Source organism: Hemibagrus wyckioides, linkage group LG04 (genome assembly GCF_019097595.1).
Source record: "Hemibagrus wyckioides isolate EC202008001 linkage group LG04, SWU_Hwy_1.0, whole genome shotgun sequence".
NCBI lineage: Eukaryota > Metazoa > Chordata > Actinopteri > Siluriformes > Bagridae > Hemibagrus > Hemibagrus wyckioides.
The window spans coordinates 18,510,402-18,533,032 of record NC_080713.1 but is presented as its reverse complement, the minus strand read 5'-3'; the positions used below and the strand labels follow the sequence as shown (position 1 = coordinate 18,533,032).

General features: G+C 40.2%; 2 protein-coding genes across 4 annotated transcripts; both read left to right on the top strand.

Annotated features, from left to right (window-relative positions):
* Positions 1-12,323, top strand: rspry1 (ring finger and SPRY domain containing 1). Its single transcript, XM_058387204.1, has 15 exons — positions 1-328; positions 1,018-1,510; positions 3,092-3,144; positions 4,828-4,940; positions 5,567-5,693; positions 6,983-7,041; positions 7,185-7,251; positions 7,339-7,470; positions 8,858-8,973; positions 9,058-9,201; positions 9,371-9,482; positions 9,744-9,846; positions 10,020-10,172; positions 10,299-10,403; positions 11,264-12,323. The coding sequence occupies exons 2-15, from the start codon at positions 1,275-1,277 to the stop codon at positions 11,358-11,360; spliced, it is 1,617 nt and encodes a 538-aa protein (XP_058243187.1). The 5' UTR covers positions 1-328; positions 1,018-1,274; the 3' UTR covers positions 11,361-12,323.
* A 327-nt stretch (positions 12,324-12,650) lies between these two features.
* si:ch211-216l23.2 (uncharacterized protein LOC565061 homolog) lies at positions 12,651-22,154 on the top strand. Of its 3 annotated transcripts, none has more exons than XM_058387206.1 (10): positions 12,651-12,933; positions 13,255-13,340; positions 15,946-16,029; positions 16,146-16,228; positions 16,425-16,548; positions 17,890-18,089; positions 19,234-19,509; positions 20,166-20,348; positions 21,242-21,670; positions 21,823-22,154. In XM_058387206.1, exons 2-10 carry the CDS (start codon positions 13,279-13,281, stop codon positions 21,858-21,860), a joined length of 1,479 nt encoding a protein of 492 aa, XP_058243189.1. In that variant the 5' UTR covers positions 12,651-12,933; positions 13,255-13,278; the 3' UTR covers positions 21,861-22,154. The 3 variants fall into 3 exon arrangements, with proteins under 3 accessions (XP_058243189.1, XP_058243190.1, XP_058243188.1); XM_058387207.1 differs by having other exon boundaries at positions 13,252-13,340; positions 20,169-20,348; XM_058387205.1 differs by having other exon boundaries at positions 13,252-13,340.
* The last annotated feature ends 477 nt before the right edge of the window (positions 22,155-22,631 follow it).

Here is a 22,631-nt window from a genome sequence, read left to right as displayed (position 1 = left end):
TGAGCCTCACATTTATGACAGAAACAGAAACAGGAATCATGGTTCCTAAGAAGAGCTAGCTAGCTGGCGTTTACAGTATGAGCGTGTTTCCAGAGACAGAAGAAATATATTATGTCTGTTAATCGAACACGTTCGGGTAATGATTGGTTTCCTATATAATATAAGACAGGTTAGCATTTTTTTTGGCTTTACGACTGGTCAGTTTCAGAGCTCGGTGCTAACGGTAAGCCAGTCCGTTAGCCGCAGTGATACACTTCCTGTATGTGTCGGGTTTAGGCCCAGTCACTCACTGAGCTTCCGAGCACATCTGCCTGCTTCTTATTATCCGGTAAGTGACGCGTTTTGTTCCGATACAACTTCTTTACTATCGTATCGTCTTTGTTTAAAACTATCGTAGTTGTTTTGCCGTGCAGGGATTTGATATAGCTCACTCGCCATATAGCTAACGTAAATATAAACTTATATGTTGAAGAAGGTGGCTAAGTAGCTAGTTTGCTAGCTGTAGGTACAGTGAGATACAGTTAGCTCTCAGGCTATTAGTCATTGTTATTCACAGCTAGGTGGAGCGGCTAGTTTAAGCAGACATACAGTACACTGGGTTAGCTTCGATGTTTCTGTCAGTTTTTGTGTTGGCCGATTTCTTGTGAAATTCGTGTATGTTCCCTTAAATCTTTTCTCATTTCCGTCACACCTAAAACCTGTTAAATGTGGGCGTAAATTAATCTAATCTGTAGTTCTCGGGAAAAGTCAACGAGTCAATGATCTCGTGATCATTGTGACACTTAGCTGACCTTTAGAGCAGAGGACCATCCTGTGTTTGTGTGCATCACTGATGCCTGCTATTATACTATTTACACGTTTTTGTTCTAATAAGCCCTTGCAAGTACAAACCTAACAAAGGCACGACAATTTCTTTTTTTTTCTGTTTTAATGGTCCTCATTGTGCTATGTTGTGGGGCAAGTTGATCTCGTTTCTACACTCTAATTACTGCTGTTTCTTTTTTGTTCTTTCCACAGGCGTGAAGCTCTCACTGCTGTAGGATGCTTGTTGAATGCAGCTCTAACTCTTCGTTCTACTCGGCTACTGATGGTCTGCAGTAGCACGATGATAGACGTCCCTACGCAGCCCGTCCTGAGGCTCCTCCCCAAGTGATATGATAGTAGGCACCTGAATTAAATTCTGTGCCAGCAGGAACCTTGCACGGGTTCTGCGACTGACTGCCGAACAGCTGCGATCTGTCCGGTTGTGGCGCAGCCTCGTGGGTCACGGAGCCATGGGAAACAGCTGTGTGTGCAGAGAGGACAGTGATTTGGAGGAGGGAGTGCCGCCTCGAAGGCAGCTTGGCCGGGTGGAGAACTCTGAGCCCCTTGAGGCTAGGGGCAGCCGGCCACGTGACCCAGTTCGACCACCCAGACGAGGTCGTGGCCCTCACGAGCCACGCCGGAAAAAGCAGAACGTTGACGGTCTGGTGCTGGATACACTAGCTGTTATCAGGACACTTGTTGACAAGTGAGAAATTTTCAGTTTTACTTCAGGAAGTGAAAATGTACTGAGAAATCAGCATCGTGAAACCTGAAGAATGAGCTTATGTTAGCTGTTGTGCTGTCTCAGAGGTTGCAGATAAGGTTTCTGTGATGCAAAAAAAAAAGAAGTAAAAAAACAAATATTTCTCAAACTAATGCAGGCCGTGACACAGATTACCTCGTATAATAATTAGCCACAAGTTTACGTCATTTGTTTCAAGGCATGTTGCTGTTGCTATGTAAAATATTCGAACAATACATTGATGATAGAATATGGTTATTTTTTCTGTATCATCCATTATCTCATGCTGATCGCATACACTTTTCTTTACTTCTTATCCGGTCTGACAAAACAGAATTATAAGCCTATTTTCAAGATGTAGTGTGTGCGTATTAGAGCTTTCTGCAATAATCCCAAAAAGCAGCTTTTAGTCCCTCAGCTCTCAGAGCGTGTGGAAACTAGCAGTACACTCTCAGTGTTATCTTTAATGAGGACGGCATTATTTATTATTCATTTATTCACACAGACCTGCTTTTCATTTTAATTTATTGCCAAAGACTAGACAGTGATTCACCGTGAGCTGCCCTTTATGTTTGCTGTAATGCGCTGGCAGCATGTCAGCACATTTTTCCCTCTATGTATATTTTCTCACCTTTTCCACTTGGACAGCCTACACAGATATCCACATGCCTACACTCACAATGGAATTCATTTTGGTTGGTTATGAGGATTTTAATTTTGGCCAATATCAGATTAGATGTTTTGCAAAATTAGAACTGGTCTTGTGCTACCCTAAAACATTTGTGTACACAAGAGAAGGGCTTGCATGATTTTCCTTGACATGTACACACAGTGATGCTTTTCTGTCTTCAGTGACCACAGTGTGAAAGGGCTGTCCTGCTCAGGAAGTAAAGAGCTGAGAAACGGACAACAGGCTGTGATATTTAGTGGCTGTGAATCAGCAACCTCAGCCCTCACATCCTATTATCATTACTCTAGCACTGAGCAGAGTCACTATGCCTAAAAGCCATGGGGAATTTGCTTTCTCGCTTGCTCTTCCTCTTCCCATCAGCTGCTCTTTTAGCTCATTTTCTTGCTAAGATGCTGGCACTAAGATACGGCCTTCACTTACCCAGTCCTCTGATTTATGGGATGGATAACAACCCAGCCAGTATTAAACTATGCTCTTCTCTTCTTGGAGTCTTGTGAGGTGGGGCTGGTGTCCCAGAGGGCTTCCCTTGAGGGATCCCCTCTGTCACCACACAGATTTACCATTCCAGGAGCAATCAGGGAGATGAATGGGGACATCCTACAGCCGCAACAAGTAGAGCAGAGGCACACTATCTTGCCTTTACAAGCTATCCAGCATACAGTATTAGGACTTCATGTTTTGTTCATAGCTATGAATTAATAGTATGTCCTAAGCAGAGGTTTGCGGTGGACAACGGTTTTGAGAATGACAAGCACAATGCACTGTTTTACTACTTTAATTAATGATTGTATTGATATTAATCATTTATTTCTGATTAATTTATATTCCATGTTTTTTTTTTTTCCCTGTTTCAGTGACCAGGAGCCCCCTTACTCCATGATAACACTGCATGAGATGGCTGAAACTGGTGAGTAAGAAATCCAGTGGAGCACCACTTTTTTTTCCCCATCACTTGCCCACCTACACACATTTTCAGGGCTTTGTTTGGTGTGATCTGTTTATTTGCGAACTGTTTCCAGCCTGTGTTTTGTTCAATCACTGATTAAATAATTATTATGTAACTGTGAAAACTGTTTAGATCTAACTGTTATTCTCAGCCTTGGCCTTTGCTACTGTAATCATGGCAAAACAAGATTTAGTTGATGAAGGTGATTTGTGACTCAGCAGCACTCAGAAGTCCATTAGGCTGTTGATTTTAGATCACAGTAGCAGTGTGTATATAGCCTGTGTGCTTTGTTTTTATTGCTCATTATTTAGTTTGTAGTGTTTTTTTTTTTCCTTAATCCCAGTCTTTACTATTAGTTTATAAAGGCAATGATTATTTTCATCATGTCTTGACATTGACTTGTGTTCTTTCTCCTAATGATTATGGAAAACACTTAATGCTGTCTTGGCCTCTGTTGGGCTCACTATTTATCAGGTTTTCAGTTGATCTAATAGTGAAGCAGAATTTGGCAGGGTCCGAGATGCTCTTGACAACTGTGTCCTTTCTTCCAGCTTCCCCTTGTGTTTGTTTTTCAGGGATTCTGTTTCTGTTTACTTTATTTATACATGCATCTGTTACTTTGGGGGCTGACGTGATTTGGCTGTGGTGACGTAAGGTGTCTGGTCAGATTGGTGGAGGTGTCCAGTGCAGCTTAAGCAGCATACGTTATTAGTCCTGAAAGTAGGCTCGAGGCAATTGATGGTGCTATAGGGAAGCTTAATTCTAATTTTACAGCAGCAGTGGATGTGAATTTATGAGTGCTCATAGCTTTAACATACACAAATGCCAAAAGGCAGAGTCAGACCTGGCATCCTTTACAGAATTTTTTGGAGGAAAAGATTTGTGCTGGTCAGTATTCAAACAGTGGCATCAGGCCCATGACAGTAGAAACTAGAGGTTTATGGTTGCCACCGAGTGTTGGAGACAAAGCTGGTTTTAGTTAAGATGTGGACACATTGGTGTACATGACATATTTTTCCTAGAACAGGAAGAAAAACAATTGTGCATGTAAACTTAAGTGTCTACATCTTAAATAAAACAGATATATAGCAGCTATTTTCCACCAAGGGCCTAGTAGTTATCACCTTGAATATGCACACAAGTTTCTACTTTAGGCAAATGATATGTAAAAGGATAATACTACAAAAAATTAGAGAGTGACAGAGGAAGAATTTGAGTCACAGACAGAATGTGCTGGACAAGACGGATAGATGAGGTACCAGTAACCTCCATCTACTCTTGCCTAGAATAAATTGATAACTTTAAATATAAACTTGTCAGCATTTGACTGCTTCTTCTGTGGGCAGCTGAAGGTAGTGACTGTCCTAATAATAATTTCACTTTTAGAACAGAACATGTTGCTATGTTAATTAGCATAGTTGGTGTGAAAAGCGGCTGAAGTGGAAGCGATTCAGCATTTAGCACATTTGAATCGGTATAATGATTCATATTTTATTTTTGGAGATAATGACACATCATTGTCAGCCATTAAAAAGGCCTCCATGAGCAACGGTAATTTTCTAGGCATGCCGTAGACAAAAGACAAACCTTTTTATATTTGGTTGAATCATAAACTAAAAAAAAAAATTCTTTGTTCCTTTGCAGATGATGGGTGGCTAGAGGTGGTGCAGTCTCTGATCCGAGTCATTCCTCTGGATGACCCCTTGGGTCCGGCTGTGATCACCCTGCTCCTGGACGAATGCCCTCTGCCCACCAAAGTGAGTAGGAATGCTTTTTTATAACAAACCCATCAACATAATTATCACTAGGCGGTAGGTAAAATACACAAGCGAGTCATAATGCTCACTCCGAAACACGTGTCTGTAAATTTTAACTATGACAACATCTACACCACAGTGGATAGCATTAAGCTGATTTATATACAGTTACGACTTTCTTCACAGTGCAGTCTATCTCTCATGTTCTTTCTTACTGTTAGGTCAATAAAATATACATTGTTTTTGGTGTTTTCCACTTCACATTTAAAAACAAGAAACAGTAGGATTTAGAAATGGTTCTGGATATAGTTACTTTTCCACAACATTGAGGGAGCAGTCACAGTAAGTTGTTATCTTCGAAAGGAAAATAGCATTTTCAGATCATTATCAAAGAACTGTAATGTTTAACCCAACATGACCAAAATGGACGTATTTGTTTGTTTATATTGTTTGTCCTGGAAAAACACTGTTCTGGGTTTTTCCAGTGTTGCCTTTGATGGCACATACACCACATTTTGTATATGTGGGATGTGGTAGCTTAGTGGTTAAGGTAATAGACTACTGCTTAAATCCGATCTCTTATGTGAGCACTGTGTTGTAAGGTGGCCCTTTATACCTCTGTGCAGGATGCTCTGCAGAAGCTGTCAGACATGTTGAGTCTGAGTGGCGCCGTGGCTCACCAGGACGCCCTGACCCCAGCCAAGCACCGCAACACCACTGCAGTACTGGGCTGCCTCGCTGAGAAACTCGCTGGTGAGGTGGTCTTATACATAAAGTCACACGCACAAATAAAGTCCAAGCACGTTGTGCATCTGTGTTTTGTATGTGACGGTGCAATTTTTCAAACTTAAAGATAGCAGATAATGGACTGAATAACTTTTTAAGGTCAATATAAATCAGTCCCAATCAGTTATTTCCATTATAGCTCTTTAACTCCACATGACAATATATAATAAATAGCTCAGGCTCTTTGTATGTTGTAGCATTAAGATTTCCCTTCACTGGAGGTCCAGAGCCCAAATCTCTTCCAGCATGATCTTCACAGCCACACTCAAATTCTGGTTCTCTTCCCAGAAGATGGGAGGATGTTCTAGCATCAGGGGGTGACTAAATCTAAAAAGGGATCTTCAGCATGCAAATATGTACAATTGGTCAGGTTTCCACAAAATTTTGGCCATATAGCAACCAAAACAGTGTGGACTGTTATTAAATGTTATTTTTGATATTTTGGAAATGAACAGGCTTAACAAGGCTTGTATAGATCATGTTGGGGAAGGAGTCAGTCTGTCTAATGATGTTTAAGACGTTGCTAGCTACCTTCACACTCTTAATGTCAGGCTTTGGAAACATTTGTTCCATAGCAAAATGGACATAAATAATGTGGTCGATTTAATTTGTAATCAGATGCCAGTTCTCAGAATGTCTTTAATACTCTCGTGCTGCAGTCTGAATTAAATCTTTAAATTCTGTTGCGATAAACCAGGTTAGCACGCTATTACTTTCCTTGTGATTCAGTTGTATGCAAAAGAGAAACAGTTCAGGTTTCAACAGATTTCCATTCAGCAACTCATGTTTTCAGAATTATAATCCGTATAGATGACAGCATCGATTTCACCTTGTAAAGGGTTTTTCCCAGGATACCAACATTAATATCACAACTGATTGACTGGTGTCTCCTTTACACCACTACACCTCTGACTCGTACATGTCCGTACAGGAAAGGTGATGTACATTCATTTTCTATGCTGTTCACTGACACTAAGAGTGCACTAACATTACAAAACTACAGAGAAATTTCTGTGTAAAGGTTCTGTTGGAGGCTATGAACACGAATGCTGTAGTGTGCTTCAGAGACTTGTCCTGACAGATCTGCTGAGTCCTTTAAATATAAACACATACGCTCACAGTGCACGTACCCTGGGATGTGTGCCCTTGTCTTGCTGTCCAGTGGTTCAAAGTCAAGAAAAGTCTGATTTTATTTCACTTTGGTAGCTGGTACTTGGATAATCCCAGGTGGTTGAGTTGTTATTCTTGTCTTGTAGGTCCTGCTAGCATAGCACTTCTCAGCCCAGGAACCCTGGAGTATTTACTGGAGAGCCTGGTGAGAAGCAATTTTGATATGATACACCATTTACAAATAGTGCCAATATGGTTCACAGGGTACTGACATTGGTGCAGTTCTTTGGTTCACCTGTGTGTTATGCTTTTTTTTTTTTTTTTGCTGTATTCATTTGATATCTTCAGAGTTCTGAGGCTCACCCTACCGTGATGCTGTTTGCTCTCATTGCTCTGGAGAAATTCTCCCAGACCAGTAAGTCTTTTTTTTTTTTTTCCTTTTCTCTTTTCACAGACTTTATCTATAAAGAATTGCCATGGGTAATTTCTCTTGCGTTTTCAGGTGAGAACAAACTGACTGTGTCAGAGTCATGTATCAGCAATCGGCTAGCAGTGCTGGAGTCCTGGGCAGATCACTCGGACTACCTTAAACGCCAAGTCGGCTTCTGTGCACAGTGGAGCCTGGATAACCTCTGTAAGTGCTCCAGCTCTGTGTACCACTGTTCTTCACTTCATTTCTCAGTCACATCATACAATGAACATACAGCGCAGGTGTAAGAGAAGGAAACAACTCTACAGCTTTAAACTGAGAGTATTAAATTTGTATTGAATGAACCAAAGGAATTGTGCGATTGTGGGAATTTGAACTAAGAAGCTTGACCTAAATAGAAAAGGTAATATTTTGTGTTTACAAGTCGCTTCATTGTGTGTATCTTCTTGGTGAGTCACTGACAGACCTTTTTCTGCATGAATCATTTTGTTTTTCCGTCAGTCTTTAGCAATTTATGCTATTATTTATTATTTTCCGTGATCCTAAAGGTTGCAACAGCAGAAAGCTGAAAAAAATGATGCCCCCATATACACTGTATACACATAAAAAAAAGTTTTTTTTAATTCAAATGTCTTATACAGTAATCCCCCTCTATATCGCGGTTCATATATCACGGTCCCGGTATATCGCAGATTTTTATTTTGAACATAACTAATTTTTTTCGCGGATTTTCCCGGTATAGCGTGGTATCCGCAAACCTTGTAGTGTATTGTTTTTATGTTGAAATAAGGTAATTTATTAATAAAAATAAAAATATAAACATTGATTGAAAATGAAGTAAAATGTTAATAAGAACACGTAGCGTTGTTTAGGAAATTGCGGGGATGCTAAAAATCAAAATACAGTACGGCTGGAGGAACGAGTCTGGCCAATCAGAATGCCCCATTCATTTAATCATGGTTGGTGATTGGCTGCTGGCTATGCGTGCAGTCGGGGAAGGGGATGCAGAATTCTCCAGCATCCCAGTTTTTCACGTGTCACTGTCCCGAGTGTTTGGTTTTGTTCTGTGTACGCTGTATTTTTTTTTACAGTTTTTCTGCAAGCCCTATTATGCCTATTATGTATAAGGCTTCTGGTAAGGAACATTCATACATACAGTACTCACTGTAAATGTGACATTTCTATGAATTTACCCAAAATTCATCTCGCTATATGCTTGCAAATGTCTTCTGTGTGTGTTTAAAGAGTGTGGGAGGGTACTTGATGGATTAAACAATAAAAAAAAAAGCTTTTTGGGGTGGAGTCCATGTATCGTGGATTTTCGTTTAAATGGGGGATTACTGTATTACCGAAAACGTATTTCCATTTTTACAGCACTATTCAATATCTTCTTACTTTACAGATCTTAATTTTCACTTCACTGTAACTTATTTACACAAAGACATTTTAAGGCAACTAGGAAACCTAAAATGTATCAGAGGAAACTGATTGTGAAATTGTTTATTCAGGGTGTACAGTGTAAAATGTGGACCTGTGAAAAAGCAGAAGTCCGATACATAACATAACCAAATATTGTCGCCTGTTCTCATAGTTCTAAAAGAAGGTCGGCATTTCACTTACGAGAAGGTCAACCTGAACAACATCAACGCCATGCTTAACAGCAATGATGTCAGCGAATATCTCAAGATCTCTCCCAGTGGACTGGAGGTGAGCGATAAGCGACGGAAGTAATTCCTTTAATTAAACTTCCTGAAATTCACAAATGTTCATGACCGTTCACATTTCCCTCAGGCACGATGTGACGCATCATCGTTCGAGAGTGTGCGCTGTACGTTTTGTGTGGACTCTGGTGTTTGGTACTATGAGGTCACGGTGATCACTTCGGGTGTCATGCAGATCGGCTGGGCCACCAAGGATAGCAAGTTCCTCAACCATGTTTGTTCCTGTCTATTTCACATAACCTTATCTCAATAAGATATATTCGACAGAAGCTAGATTAGGATCATTTGGATCAGAAACAGTGAATCTGATCCAGATACTTTTTAATCATTGTGTTTTTATCAGTGAGATTGCTGTTGATATTATGCCTGTGTGTGTGTTACAGGAGGGCTATGGGATTGGAGATGATGAGTATTCCTGTGCATATGACGGCTGCAGGCAGCTGATTTGGTACAATGCACGAAGTAAACCTCACTCCCACCCCTGCTGGAAAGAAGGTCAGTATGTCACAACCACACCAGTTATTGTTACTTGAGAAGCGTACATGAAATGTCAGATTGCACATTTTCCTTGTTGAACTGTCATATTTAACAAACACACCCCAGCAGTTCAGAATGTAATTGTGTCATGGTTCAAGCTTTGCCTGATTGTCCTCTTTACCAAATAATGCTATATTGCTGGTGTCAAAATTACTGACTAGGTACATCAGTATTGTCCAGCATTCTTTAAAGAAGATAATGTGTGTTATTGTTCTGCAGGTGATGCCATAGGATTCTTACTGGACCTCAGCAAGAAACAGATGATTTTCTACCTGAACGGACACCAACTTCCCCCTGAAAAGCAGGTGTTCTCCTCAGCCACGTAAGTAAAGCAGTCCTCTGTTTGATATTCACTTCTAAAGAAATCAGAGGTCAGCATGCACCCTGCTGTCTGAATAAAGCATTGTGTTTTGTGTATTAATGAATGACTTCTGATTACACACTGTGTGTTGTATGTATTTTGTTGATTCCCTCTGTATGCTTCTTCTTTTTCAGTTCTGGCTTCTTTGCAGCAGCCAGTTTCATGTCCTACCAACAGTGTGAGTTCAACTTTGGCGCCAAGCCATTCCGTTACCCCCCGTCTGTAAAGTTCAGCACCTTTAATGAATTTGCCTCGCTTGCATCTGATGAGAAGATAATCCTGCCCAGGTACATTTAGCTGTCTGACGCCGTTTGCATTTTGAGGCTGTTATTCGAAAGCAGGCTACAGCCACACATATCTCGTATTACTCCTTCAATAAGATTGTCTTTCTTTTCTCATCTACTTTGTCTCAGACACAGACGCCTAGCCCTTTTGAGGCAGGTGAGCATCAGAGACAATTGCTGCACCCTCTGCTGTGACCAAATGGCAGATACAGAGCTGAGGCCATGTGCACACAGGTACAGAGCAGACGACTATAGAGATAGAGCTTTTGGGCATACAGTTGTTTGGGGACTGTATATACACACACACATACACACACACACACACACACACACACACTACTCCAGATCCAAGCTCATATAAACATATGATAGAAATAAATGGCCATAGTTCAGTGACCCTAATGTTCCAAGCATGATACAGCAGATCAAATTAAAATAGAATGGATATATGTAGCTGAAAGGAGCCCATGGGGCCAGCAAATATATACAATACCAGAGCAATTAGTTCAAATAGGTCTTGTACACTTTTATAGATTTTTCATTTAATTGACCCTCTTTGGAATGATTAGTAAACTGATGACTGATCATTTAATAGTAAAGACGATTAGAAAAAACTTAAAAAGTGTTTAAAGTCAAAGAATAAAAGTAGTATGTGTTTTATTCTCCCTAGGTCAAATTCAAAACTCCCCTGTTTTCCTCTGACAAAATATAAGCACTTTAAATGGTTTTATTTTTTGTTTACACTAATTATTAATGGATTTAAGAATTAATTGTAATGTAACTTTTGTTCCATTTAGTCATGTTTGTAACATTTAGTCATGTTAGTTGCTTGTTCAGACATTTGTAAGCAATGAATGGTATGTAACTGGACCGTTACAAATTTAGTGTTTAATACCCTTTGTTTAATTGGGTCTAGTGATCATTGTGCAATTGTTTCTATGGTCAACACTTCCTACAGCAAATGTCTGACAACAAATGTGTGTTGACTGTTTACTATGTCTTGAATTACTTTTAACGTTTGATAAATGCACTTTTTTAGGATTGCAGTCATGAATTGCTTGTATATTTAAAATTTTGGATGACTGTCTCCATAGTGGGATTTGCATGGAGTGTGCCTTACAGCTGGATACGTGCCCGCTGTGTCGTCAGGACATTCAGACACGAGTCAGACTCATTTCACATGTGTCCTGACATCAACTCAAAAAGCCAAGACACGGACACTCCCCCTAGCTTCCATCCCATCCAAGTTCTGTTCAAGAAATCCAGGCTGACCGATAGAATCATGAGGGTGTTTCAGGATGGGATGCTGCAGCACAAAAATTTGTGAAGAAGGGAGAGCTTGAGGCTTTCCCTTGTGGAGAGAAGAAGAAATAGCAAGGAATATGTGGACTCTAAGATGGTCACTCCCAGTCAGAGGGGAAAACTGGGGAGGTTGAGCAGTTTCTCAGAAGGTCAAAGCATCATTTCCAGGAACATGACAAGTAATGCATGTCTAGTTGTACATGCATTATGTACACAAGAAAGTCCTGCCTAGGACTCGCTCCCCAAAGGCACTAATCAAAGGTGCCTACATATCTATATGTTCAGATGTGTTATATGTATCTGTGACTCTTATGTTTAAAACCACACAGACCGCACTTCCTTAACCTCTTTATTTTTTCCCCAGTTGATGCAACTCCCTGAGACACAGAGTGAACGAAACATTTTCTTGGAACATTCGCTCTGTCTTTGCTGTACTTGAAACAATTAATGGATGAGTCCCTTGCATTATCACTGGGATGGAATCCTTAATGAATGGAGAAGCTGTGATTTTTAAGTTGGATTATGCAGATTTTTATTGTATACAATGAACAGTATCAAAAACAGTTCAAAAACTGCAAAGATTAACCTTTGTCTCACAGCCACACAAATTCAGGGTGCAGTGCTGTTCAGAAATCGGATCAACAATTAATGCAGTCATTTGCCTTGTTGTGTAAGGAAGATGCACATATCTCTGTCATCGAGACTACAATTTTAACACACAGAAGCAGTTAATGAGGCTGAAATCACAAGAGCTCCCAAAGATTGCAAAAGACTGAATTCAGAATATTTCTTTTTCTGAACTGTAACGTTTGTAATAAATGTCTGATTTACGTGTTGCATAATTGTTACCTCTGGGTTTCTTAATGGTTTCCGTTTAAAATCCTTGCACATTTGACAGAGTTTAAATCGGCATGGAAGATTTATTTGAACAGTTTGGGTTAATTCTAAAGCTGGGATATAATGGTGAAAGTGGGAGGTTGGGGTAAAAAAACAATCGTTGGGAAAATTTACAATCAAATTTTAACTGAGGAATAGTTTAGGAGCTGAGTTGGACTGCTGTATTTCCACCTTACACCCAGTGTTCCCAGTATAGCCTCCTGATCCATCGACCATGATTGAATAAAATGGCTGATGGATGGATGGATGGATGGATGGGTGGGTGGATGGGTGGGTGGATGGATGGACTCTGAACTGAAAATGAAGATCAGTTTAAGATGCTCCATTAGGATAAGGTGTCTTGTTGAGTATGATGTGCCCTCTCCGTACAGCAGGGGGCACTACACACTTCAACAAACTCCCTCAGCAGATTCTACCGAGGAAGACTTGCCTCCTAGCTGGAAAACAGTCCAGCGATTTATTTATTCAGAAATTAGCATTTAGTTTGATCTAGTTTCCCTGCTAAAGTTCCGAGTGTTTATCTGTGTTACTGCAGGCAGAACTGCAAGCCGTTCACACACACCAGGTATACTCCTTTAACTAGCATCATGATGTTAGATAGCAGGCTAGATTTACTGCTGGATCCTTCAGCTAGCTTTAGCTAATTTAATTCCTTCCATTTGATATTTCTCTGCTAACTCTTACACTCAACCAAATGTTAGCCACATTTAACATGCAGATATCGGACTAGTTCTCCTGTCTCCCCACATAAGTGTATATATCTAATTAAATTACATGTTAATAGGATGTATGGTGATAACTACCCGGTACAGTTGTCATGTTGGGGTTTATAATCTATAACCGTGCATCATTTCTAAGGTGTAAGCGTTTTGTTCTCCTTCAGTAGAGTTAAAGCGCTAGCCGGTGCTCGATGTCGTCGTGGGCGCGGAGTGCGAGGAGCAGCAGGAGGAGACTGTCTCATCTCTCCCGCGGGTATTTAACACCTCACAACCTACACAACAAGCCGACTACAGCAGTCAAGAACCCAAATAAATGTCAAATAAACTGCTCCCTCACTACAATACAACTGTTCCAGTATCAGGCTTTATTGTTATTTCAGTATTTTGAGGTTTAAAGCCGTAAAGCTTCATATTCCTGAAGGTTCAACAACAGATCACTGTGTTTGTAGCCTACTTGTGGTTATCTATCTCTATCTATCTATCTATCTATCTATCTATCTATCTATCTATCTATCTATCTATCTATATATCTGTCTATGTATATGTCTGTCTGTCTGTTTATTTCAGGTAATACTGTTTTTAATTAACTGGTAATTTATTAAAAACAGAATACAGAATATGCATACAGTACATTGCAAGCATCCGAAATCTCTGAGTGAAGGCAAATCTCTCAGTACATTATGACCAGTGACAGGTGAAGTGAATAACACTGATTATCTCATCATGGCACCTGTTAGTGGGTGGCATATATTAGGCCGCAAGTGAACATTTTGTCCTCAAAGTTGATGTTAGAAGCAGGAAAAATGGGCAAGCGTAATGATTTGAGCGAGTTTGACAAGGGCCAAATTGTGATGGCTAGACAACCAGATCAGAGCATCTCCAAAACTGCAGCTCTTGTGTGGTGTTCCCGGTCTGCAGTGGTCAGTATCTATCAAAAGTGTTCCAAGGAAGGAACAGTGGTGAACCGGTGACAGGGTCATGGATGGCCAAGGCTCACAACTTGCAGGACGTAAAGGATCTACTGCTAACATCTTGGTGCCAGATACCACAACACACCTTCAGGGATCTAGTGGAGTCCATGCCTCAATGGGTCAGGGCTGTTTTGGCAGCAAAAAGGGGACCAACACAATATTAGGCAGGTGGTCAAAGTTATGGCTGTATGAAAGGACACAGATATATATATATAATGTGTGTGTATATATGTATATATAATATATATATATATATATATATATATATATATATATATATATATATATATATATATATATATATATATATATATATATTACATATACATACATACATACACAGTAAACTTTTTCTGTTTTAGATCAATAAATATTAACATATTTTTTGTCAGAATTGAGTGAGGGAGAATTTTATGGAATTTTTTTTAATTACTTTCATCAGTCAAAAATTTACATACACTTCCTTAGTATTTGGTAGAATTGCCCCGAAACTGTTTCACTTGGGCCAAAAGTTTCGGGTATCCTTCCACAAGCTTTCTTTAATAGTTTGCTGGAATTTTGGCCCACTCCTCTTGACAGAACTGGTGTAACTGGGTCAGGTTTGTAGGCCTTCTTGCTCGCACTCGCCTTTTCAGTGCCGCCCACAAATTTTCTATGGGATTGAGATCAGGGCTTTGGGATGTCCACTCCAATACCTTGACTTTGTTGTCCCTAAGCCACTTCGTAACTAATTTGGAGGTATGCTTGGGGTCATTGTGCATTTGGAAGACCCATTTGCACCCAAGCTTTAACTTGTCTTGGCTGATGTCTTCAGATGTTGCTTCAATATATCCACATAATTTTCTTTTCTCATGATGCCATCTATTTTGAAGTGCACCAGTCCCTTCTGCAGCAAAGCAGCCCCACAACATTATACTACCACCCCCATACTTCACAGTTGGGATGGTGTTCTGAGGCTTCAAAGCTTCGCCCTTTTTCCTCCAAATATACCATTTATCATTATGGCCGAACAGTTCAATTTTTGTTTTGTCAGACCACAGAACATGTCTCCAGAAATTAAGATTTTTGTCGCCATGTGCAGTTGCAAACTGTAGTCTGGCTTTTTTATGGTGGTTTTGAAGTAATGGCTTTCTCCTCCCAGAGTAACCTTTCAGCTCATGGTGGTACAGGACTCGTTTTACTGTGGGTAATGACACTGTCTTACCAGTTTCAGCCAGCATCTTCACAAGGTCTTTTGCTGTTGTCCTGGGGTTGATTCGCACATTTCGCTCCAAAAAACATTCCTCTCTGGGACTCAGAATCCGTCTCCTTCCTGAGCGGTATGATGGTTGTACATTCCCATGTTTTTTATACTTGCGTATTATTGTCTGAACGGATGAACGTGGGACCTTCAGGCATCTGGAAATTGCACCTAAGGATGAGCCACACTTGTGGAGGTCCACAATTCTTTTCCTGATGTCTTGGTTGATTTTCCCATGATGTCAAAGAAAGAGGCTCTGTGTTTGAGGTGTGCCTTTATATGCATCCACAGGTATGCCACCAATTAACTCAAATGGAATCAATTAACCTATCAGAAGCTTCTTAAGCTTAGAATGGAATCATCTGGAGTTTTCTTTTTGTTTAACAAAAAATATGTTAATATTTATTGATCTAAAACAGAAAAAGTTTACTCTGATTTAATGTTTGACAGTAAAGAAAAAAAAGTTTTTGTGTGTTTTTCTGAAGTGTATGTAAATATCTGGTTTCAACTGTATATATATATATATATATATAAAATTAGTGAATTCCTACGTAGGTGTAATCTAAACCCAAGTCAGCAGCTTAAACATTTTTTCAGCACTATTACTGTTGGTCTTTGAAAGTTACCTTTTCTGTGACTTGTTTTAGTGGAGCGAAACCTTTTCGACCTTTCCGAAGTCAGCCATATCCTGGACGGGAGGAAAGACAAGACTCACTCCACGAAGCGGAAGGGTACCACAATATTAAACTGCTCTAGATATTTTCCTATAAAGTGAAATTTACCTCAAAGTAAGGCTTTCTTCAAAGCCCTGAATTTTACCTTAACTTCTGTTAATCTTTATTTTCAGCTTTGAGAATTTGGAGCAGAGTGATGATTACTCCGACCTTACAGACTATAAAACATATGAACCTTCACCTCATGAGCGAAATGGTAATTATTCTAAGGTATAATTAAGGTTCTTAAACCATGCCTTTTGTAATTACTGTCTTATTAAAGGTTGTCAAAGTGTTTACAGTGTCAGTGGCACAACCGTTCTAAGACATGTATTTCATTGACGCACTCTGGAGTTTCATGTTTCTGTTTCATTTTTGCTCCGTTTAATATTTGGATTTTTTTTACCTATCAGTTACCTTCCTGGAGGATGGAGACAAGCACAGCGCTCTGTACCAGAGATTTTATCAACATTTCCATGGAGATGGGGCCAAGCAGCCTGCTGACTGTGTCGTGCTTTCTTTTAACAACCAGAAGTTGTGAGTACACATTACTCATCAAAATATATTATATTAACAGTAATACTAATGTAATACATATTCTACTCAAAAAGAAGCACAGTGCGGGGATAGTATAGTGTATACTCATAATGAAAATACTAAAAGGTTAATCAACCCCTTGAACTGATCATCAATTTAAAGGAGATTACAAGACATTACATATTAAAGGGAACCTATATACTACATACATATACAGGCATAACATTATGACCACCTGCCTAATATTGTGTTGGTCCCCTTTTTGCTGCCTAAACAGCCCTGACCCATCATGCACTGTGTGTTCTGACACCTTTCTATCAGAACCAGCATTAACTTCTTCAGCAGTTTGAGCAACAGTAGCTCGTCTGTTGGATCAGATCACACGGGCCAGCCTTCACTCTCCACGTGCATCAATGAGCCGTCCATGACCCTGTCACCGATTCACCACTGTTCCTTCCTTGGAACACTTTTGATAGGTATTGACCACTGCAGACTGGGAACACCCCTCCCCTGCAGTTTTGGAGATGCTCTGATCCAGTCGTCTAGCCATCACAATTTAACCCTTGTCAAACTCACTCAAATCCTTGCACTTGCCCATTTTTCCTGCTTCTAACACATCAACTATGAGGACAAAATGTTCATATCCCACCCACTGACAGGTGCCATGATGAGAAGATAATCAGTGTTATTCACTTCACCTGTCAGTGCTCATAATGTTATGCCTGATCAGTGTATATTTACTAAAAAAAAAAATATTTTCCGCAAAAATAAAATAATGAAGTTATTGTATAAAGCATGCAGTTTCAATAAGGAGTTTAATATATACTGTGCCAATGTAAAAGCATTCAGCAACTAGTTATAAAACAGTAATTATGATGATGCTATTTCTCTTATGTAAAAAGTTGTAGTTTACTTACTACTTGGTGCTTCTTTTACATTGAAAGATGTCTCTACATTTAAAAATTCATCCAATAAATATGAATGATGTGAAATTAGCAGCAAGAAAAACACATTAAATGAAAAGATTATTATATTGAGTATTTACACTCACATTCAGAATACTTTATATAAATAACATGCCTCATTGTATAAACAGCACTGCTTAGACTCCCAGTGTTTCTCTTGGAGGACATAAAGACCTGTAGCGCTCCAAAAAATCCTATTATAAATAGTTTCCTTGATCAGTTCAGCTTGTTAGCCATGTTAAAATGAACGCCCCTACGTTAGTTATTGTTAATCCGTATGGCTGACCTTGTTTGATTGATTAATCCTCCTGCACACGATTGTCCATTCTCCTTTGCATGGAGGTCAATAACAAGCTCTCTTCTTCTTCTTTCAAAGGGACTACGCAAAATCATTAGGCCGCTGTTTGCAGGAGCGTGGCCTCATGGTGGAAATGCTTTACCTGCAGGCGGAGTCAGACTTGACCCAGGCTCTGAAAGACGTCCGTTCTGATGGTTCCCCCTTATGTATTCTCATCGAACAGACTAATGTAGCGCTCTCCTCATGCACAGTAATCATATTTTCGGAGTCTCTCAAAAGTAAGTTCCCCTCGCAGCAACAGCAAAATTAAACAACTAGTCAAAAACGTACATGCTTAATGCTAGGCATTCCTGTGACATACACTTAACAGTCACTAATACAAACACCGGTACCCCTGACAATCATGCGACAGCAGCACAATGGAGCTCTCGAGCTTAGCTAAAACTTAGCCTCAGAGTCCTGTTCCTGGCTAACTGAACTGGAACCCGATGTCCATCCTTGTCCATGTTCCGGCATGTTTCTGCATTTTTTTTTTGCTAGCCAATAATCAAACCTGGCACCAAATACCATGCACATTCCCTCCATTCTCATGCATGTCTGTATTATTTTATGCATTACACTGCTGCTGCAGGATTGGCTGCTTGGATAACTGTATTTAAGGTGTACAGGCGTTCTTATTAATTATACTGTGTGTATACTATGTGTACCATTTTTTTTTTTAGTTCTTAAACGATTTCTTCTTTCACATTTCCCACACTCTATTTTTTTTTTTTTTTTTTTTACTCACTTCACTCTTGTCTTTCATCCTGAACATAAACAGTTGTGAAAGTGGTGCCAGTAATTTTCTTTAACCGGGATTCCTACTGCAGATTGATGCCTCACTCATAGACGGCAGTTATGAAGAAGTTAAAAGCGAAATATTGATTAAAAATGTTTTTATCGCAGCCGCTCTTGGTAAAAAAGCTCATTTACAAACTGAATTTTGTTGTTCTTCTGTATGCCGTCTCTGTGGAACAATCCGAAATACTTAATGTAACATTACTTAATTAACGTCATTTTATTACTATTAAAACCATAACTATCACTGTTATCACTGAAAGCTTTCATGTGTTAAGGAAATTAAAACGAATTGGAACTAATGGATTCAAAGTATTAAAATATTCATCGTTGTACGGGTAAATAAAGATATATAAAACCAGATTTATTAATATTGCTGCTAATAAACAGAAAGGCATCATCAAAATTAAGCAAAATTATCATTAACGCTTACATATCCTACTGAAATCCTATTATTAGAGGCTGTGTCTGATGCTGGCACTGAGCTGCTGCTCTCATTCTGCTTAAACTGCAATAACTCTCACTGTGTACTATATATGCAGCTTTTTCCTCTCTTGTGACTGAGTTTTCATTTCACTCCCACAGTTCACCGCAACATGCCCAGAGAGCAGGCTCTGGACTTTGTGATGGTGGAGTACGGGCGTGCGAGCGGCGCCCGGCGTCAGCGTGACCCTGCGGAGGCAGCAGCAAGGGCTTCTGAGCTCTCGGATGACTACCTGGAGCGGGCCAAGCTGGAGCGCCACGCTGTGCCCTCTGCCACACGCCACCTGCTCCTCCTCATGGCTGAGGGCCTACACCTGTACCCAGAGGAGCTGGACTCCATCGCTGCGTATGTACACAACCGCCAGGACCATCTGCAAGGTGAGTACGCATGGAGATCTCCTGCTGAACACAGCGACACAGTGTACGCTAGAGTTGAGTTGAGAAATAATGGATCCGGAGTTGTTGTTGTTGTTCTGTGTGTATACTGTATGTGGTGGTATCTCTTCAATGCACGTTTTTTTGGTAACCTTAAACAACGTTAGAGGGATCCGGTTTATGTGACGGTCTGGAGAAATCCCGGGTGCATGGCTGAATTCTGGCAGAATAAAATCAGCCTAAAGTCTAATATGTGCTTTCCCTACACAAAGAACACCAGGCTTTCATCATGTTGAATAGCTATGTGACAAGAATATGGGAAACCTTAGCAGTCCAGTTTGGAATGAGAAATACCGTCTGGCATAACATTGGTGATGACCCTACAGTTGGAATTTAATCTTTTAAATGCAGTTCATTTCCTTTTCATTGCTGGTGTAAGCGATACCTGATAGTTGTGATTCTACCAAAAGAGACTCGTATTTATGATCAGGAAATTCTGTAGCTTTAAGAATCATTGAAGGGTTTATCACCACATTTATGATGTCATCTTATGGAGTCAATTTGATAAAACACCCCGTTTCCAGACATTGTAACTGAGCTGGACATTAATAATTTTTATATATATATATATATATATATAATTTTTTTCTTCCTTTCAGCAGCCTCTCATGAAGTAGATGGTAAAGTTGCTCCTGAGACAATGAACAGTCTCCCAGCTAGTCTGGGGAATCCACCACCCCTTCTCCCTAAACCTGTCGGATCCGTCCCTCCACCCACTGAGCACTCCACACCTCCCACTGGCACAGCCAAGCCAACTCATGGGCACCCAATCAGCTCACCAGGTTATTTATTTAATTATTTTTTCATATTACATGTAACACACACAACCAATATATATTTAATAACCTTCTTGTTTTACTTTTTGTTGTTTACTTATCCACAGTAATATTTTCACACAGTAGGGCCAAATCCTAAATGGCATTCTCTTCTCTGTATATATTCAAAAGTTTGTGGACACCGGACCATCACACCCATATGTGGTTCTTTTTGTTGCCACTGTTGTATAGAATGTCTCTGTATGTTACAGCAGTACAGCTTCCTTTCACAGGAACTAAAGCAACTCCAACCTGTTCCAGCATGACAGAGTGATGTCTATGGTTTGACAAAACTGGACTGGAAGAGCTCAAGTTGCCTGCACCACGGCCCTGACCTTAATGCCACTGAACACCTTAGGGCTTAACTGGAATGCCAGGGTGCACCCCAGGCCTCCTTGTGGCTTAATGGGCAAATTCCCACTTCCAAGTTTTAAAATTTAGTGGGAATTCTAACAGCAAAAGGGGACTAAATCTGGAATGGGATGTTCAGCATGCACATTACAGTCAAGTGTCTTCAAACTTTTGGCCACAGAGTGCAATTTAATGTCATTTGAGTCAGCTGCAGAAACAGTAACTCATTTATCATACTCGTACATCCTATTTATGTGATTACTTTATGGTTTGTTTGTTTCAGGCATCTTCAAACTAAATCATAAATAATCTATTTCTGGTGATGAGAACAGTTGAATTTGCAACTCGTTTTAAAATTCTTCTGATGTCACAAGAAGACTAGCTATATGTCATATAAATAAAGTAGCCCATCTGGATATCTTAAGAAATGCTGAGGAGGTAGTCTGTGCAGAAAGAACATTTAAGGACGTCCTTTCCATGTTTTGAATTTTTTTCCCCCTCCCCTTTAGACTCGTATCCCAAAACCAAGCCACCTCCTCTTCTTTCACTGAACATCCTTCAAGGATCTCCTCCACCACCCCATGGTCCAACTGGAACTCAAGCTCCCTCTACCTCTCGTGGCCATCCACCACCACCACACGGTCCCTCTGCCTCCGAGACACGTTCACTACTCTATGGTCCACCACCTCTCCACGGTCACCCCGCTCCTCATAGTTCTTCTGCCTTTCACAATCCGCACCCACTCAGCAGCCCCACAGCACCAAGGGGACTGCTTGCTTCACATACCACACACCCACCAAGGCCTCATAATGGACCCCACGGCTTCCATATACATGGACCACCTCCGTCGCCTCATGGTCCACCGTTGCAGAATGGCCCAAGTGGACTCCGAGCACCTCCACCCTTACTCAGGAACCTACGCATGAGAAACCCAGCAGGTCTGTCTTAAGATCAGTCTTTTGTCAAGTCCATAAATACAAAGCATTGATTTGAAAACTTCTTTGCGCTGAAGTGATTGCGACTAAGGCAAGAATAAATCATGAGGTAAGATAGTAAAGATGTCTTTTCTTCTTCCTTCTCTTTCTGGCAGGAGCAGCAGGGCAGACTTTACGACATCTCCCTCTATGATGACTCAGGATGGTTAAGCTAGTGCAGTCACATATGAACAGATCTACATATTCTTGCAGTTATATTACGATTGTTCATGTCTTCTGTATATTTTGTTTACAAGGTTGAAAATTTTATGTATTATAATGTTGTCCTTTCTGTATTTGGCACATTCGTGTTAGGTTTCATTAAAAAAAAGTTCCAGATTCTTGCGTCAGCTTTTGGATGTGTGTCATAACTGTACAACTATTTCCTTTATATACATGTCCCATCTACCCTGTTTCTCTAAAGGACTGCTAACACCTGACGTCGTTCTCTGTCCACTTTATCCCGGTCTCTCCTACTCAGCCCTCTTCACTACCACATTCTCACACTTCTCCCACCTCTTCATTCATTCATCCCAACCCCTCCGTCATTCATCACATCCCTATTCATTCACTTAAACTCATTCACTCCAATCCATCACAAGTTCTTGCTCAGTCGAATTCCACAATAGAAGTTAGTGAAACACATACTGCTCCTAAAATCAACATCCTGATCCCTCTACAGCAACCACTGAAAATCTTCAGGCTCAGAAGCCGACTAATAAACTCCTGAATCAATCAATCAATCAATCAACTCCACAGCTTGAATGACCTCTCTCAAAGGAGCCTTACCTTTGTAGCTCTACTGATCCTCTCTCCCAGGCTAAACTAATTGAATCCAAAAGTCTAGGAGTTGGCGATAACGTACGATTCCTTATGTTCCAGCCTCTATAGTGTCTTTTGGGTTAGGGGTTAGGTTTATAGGAGG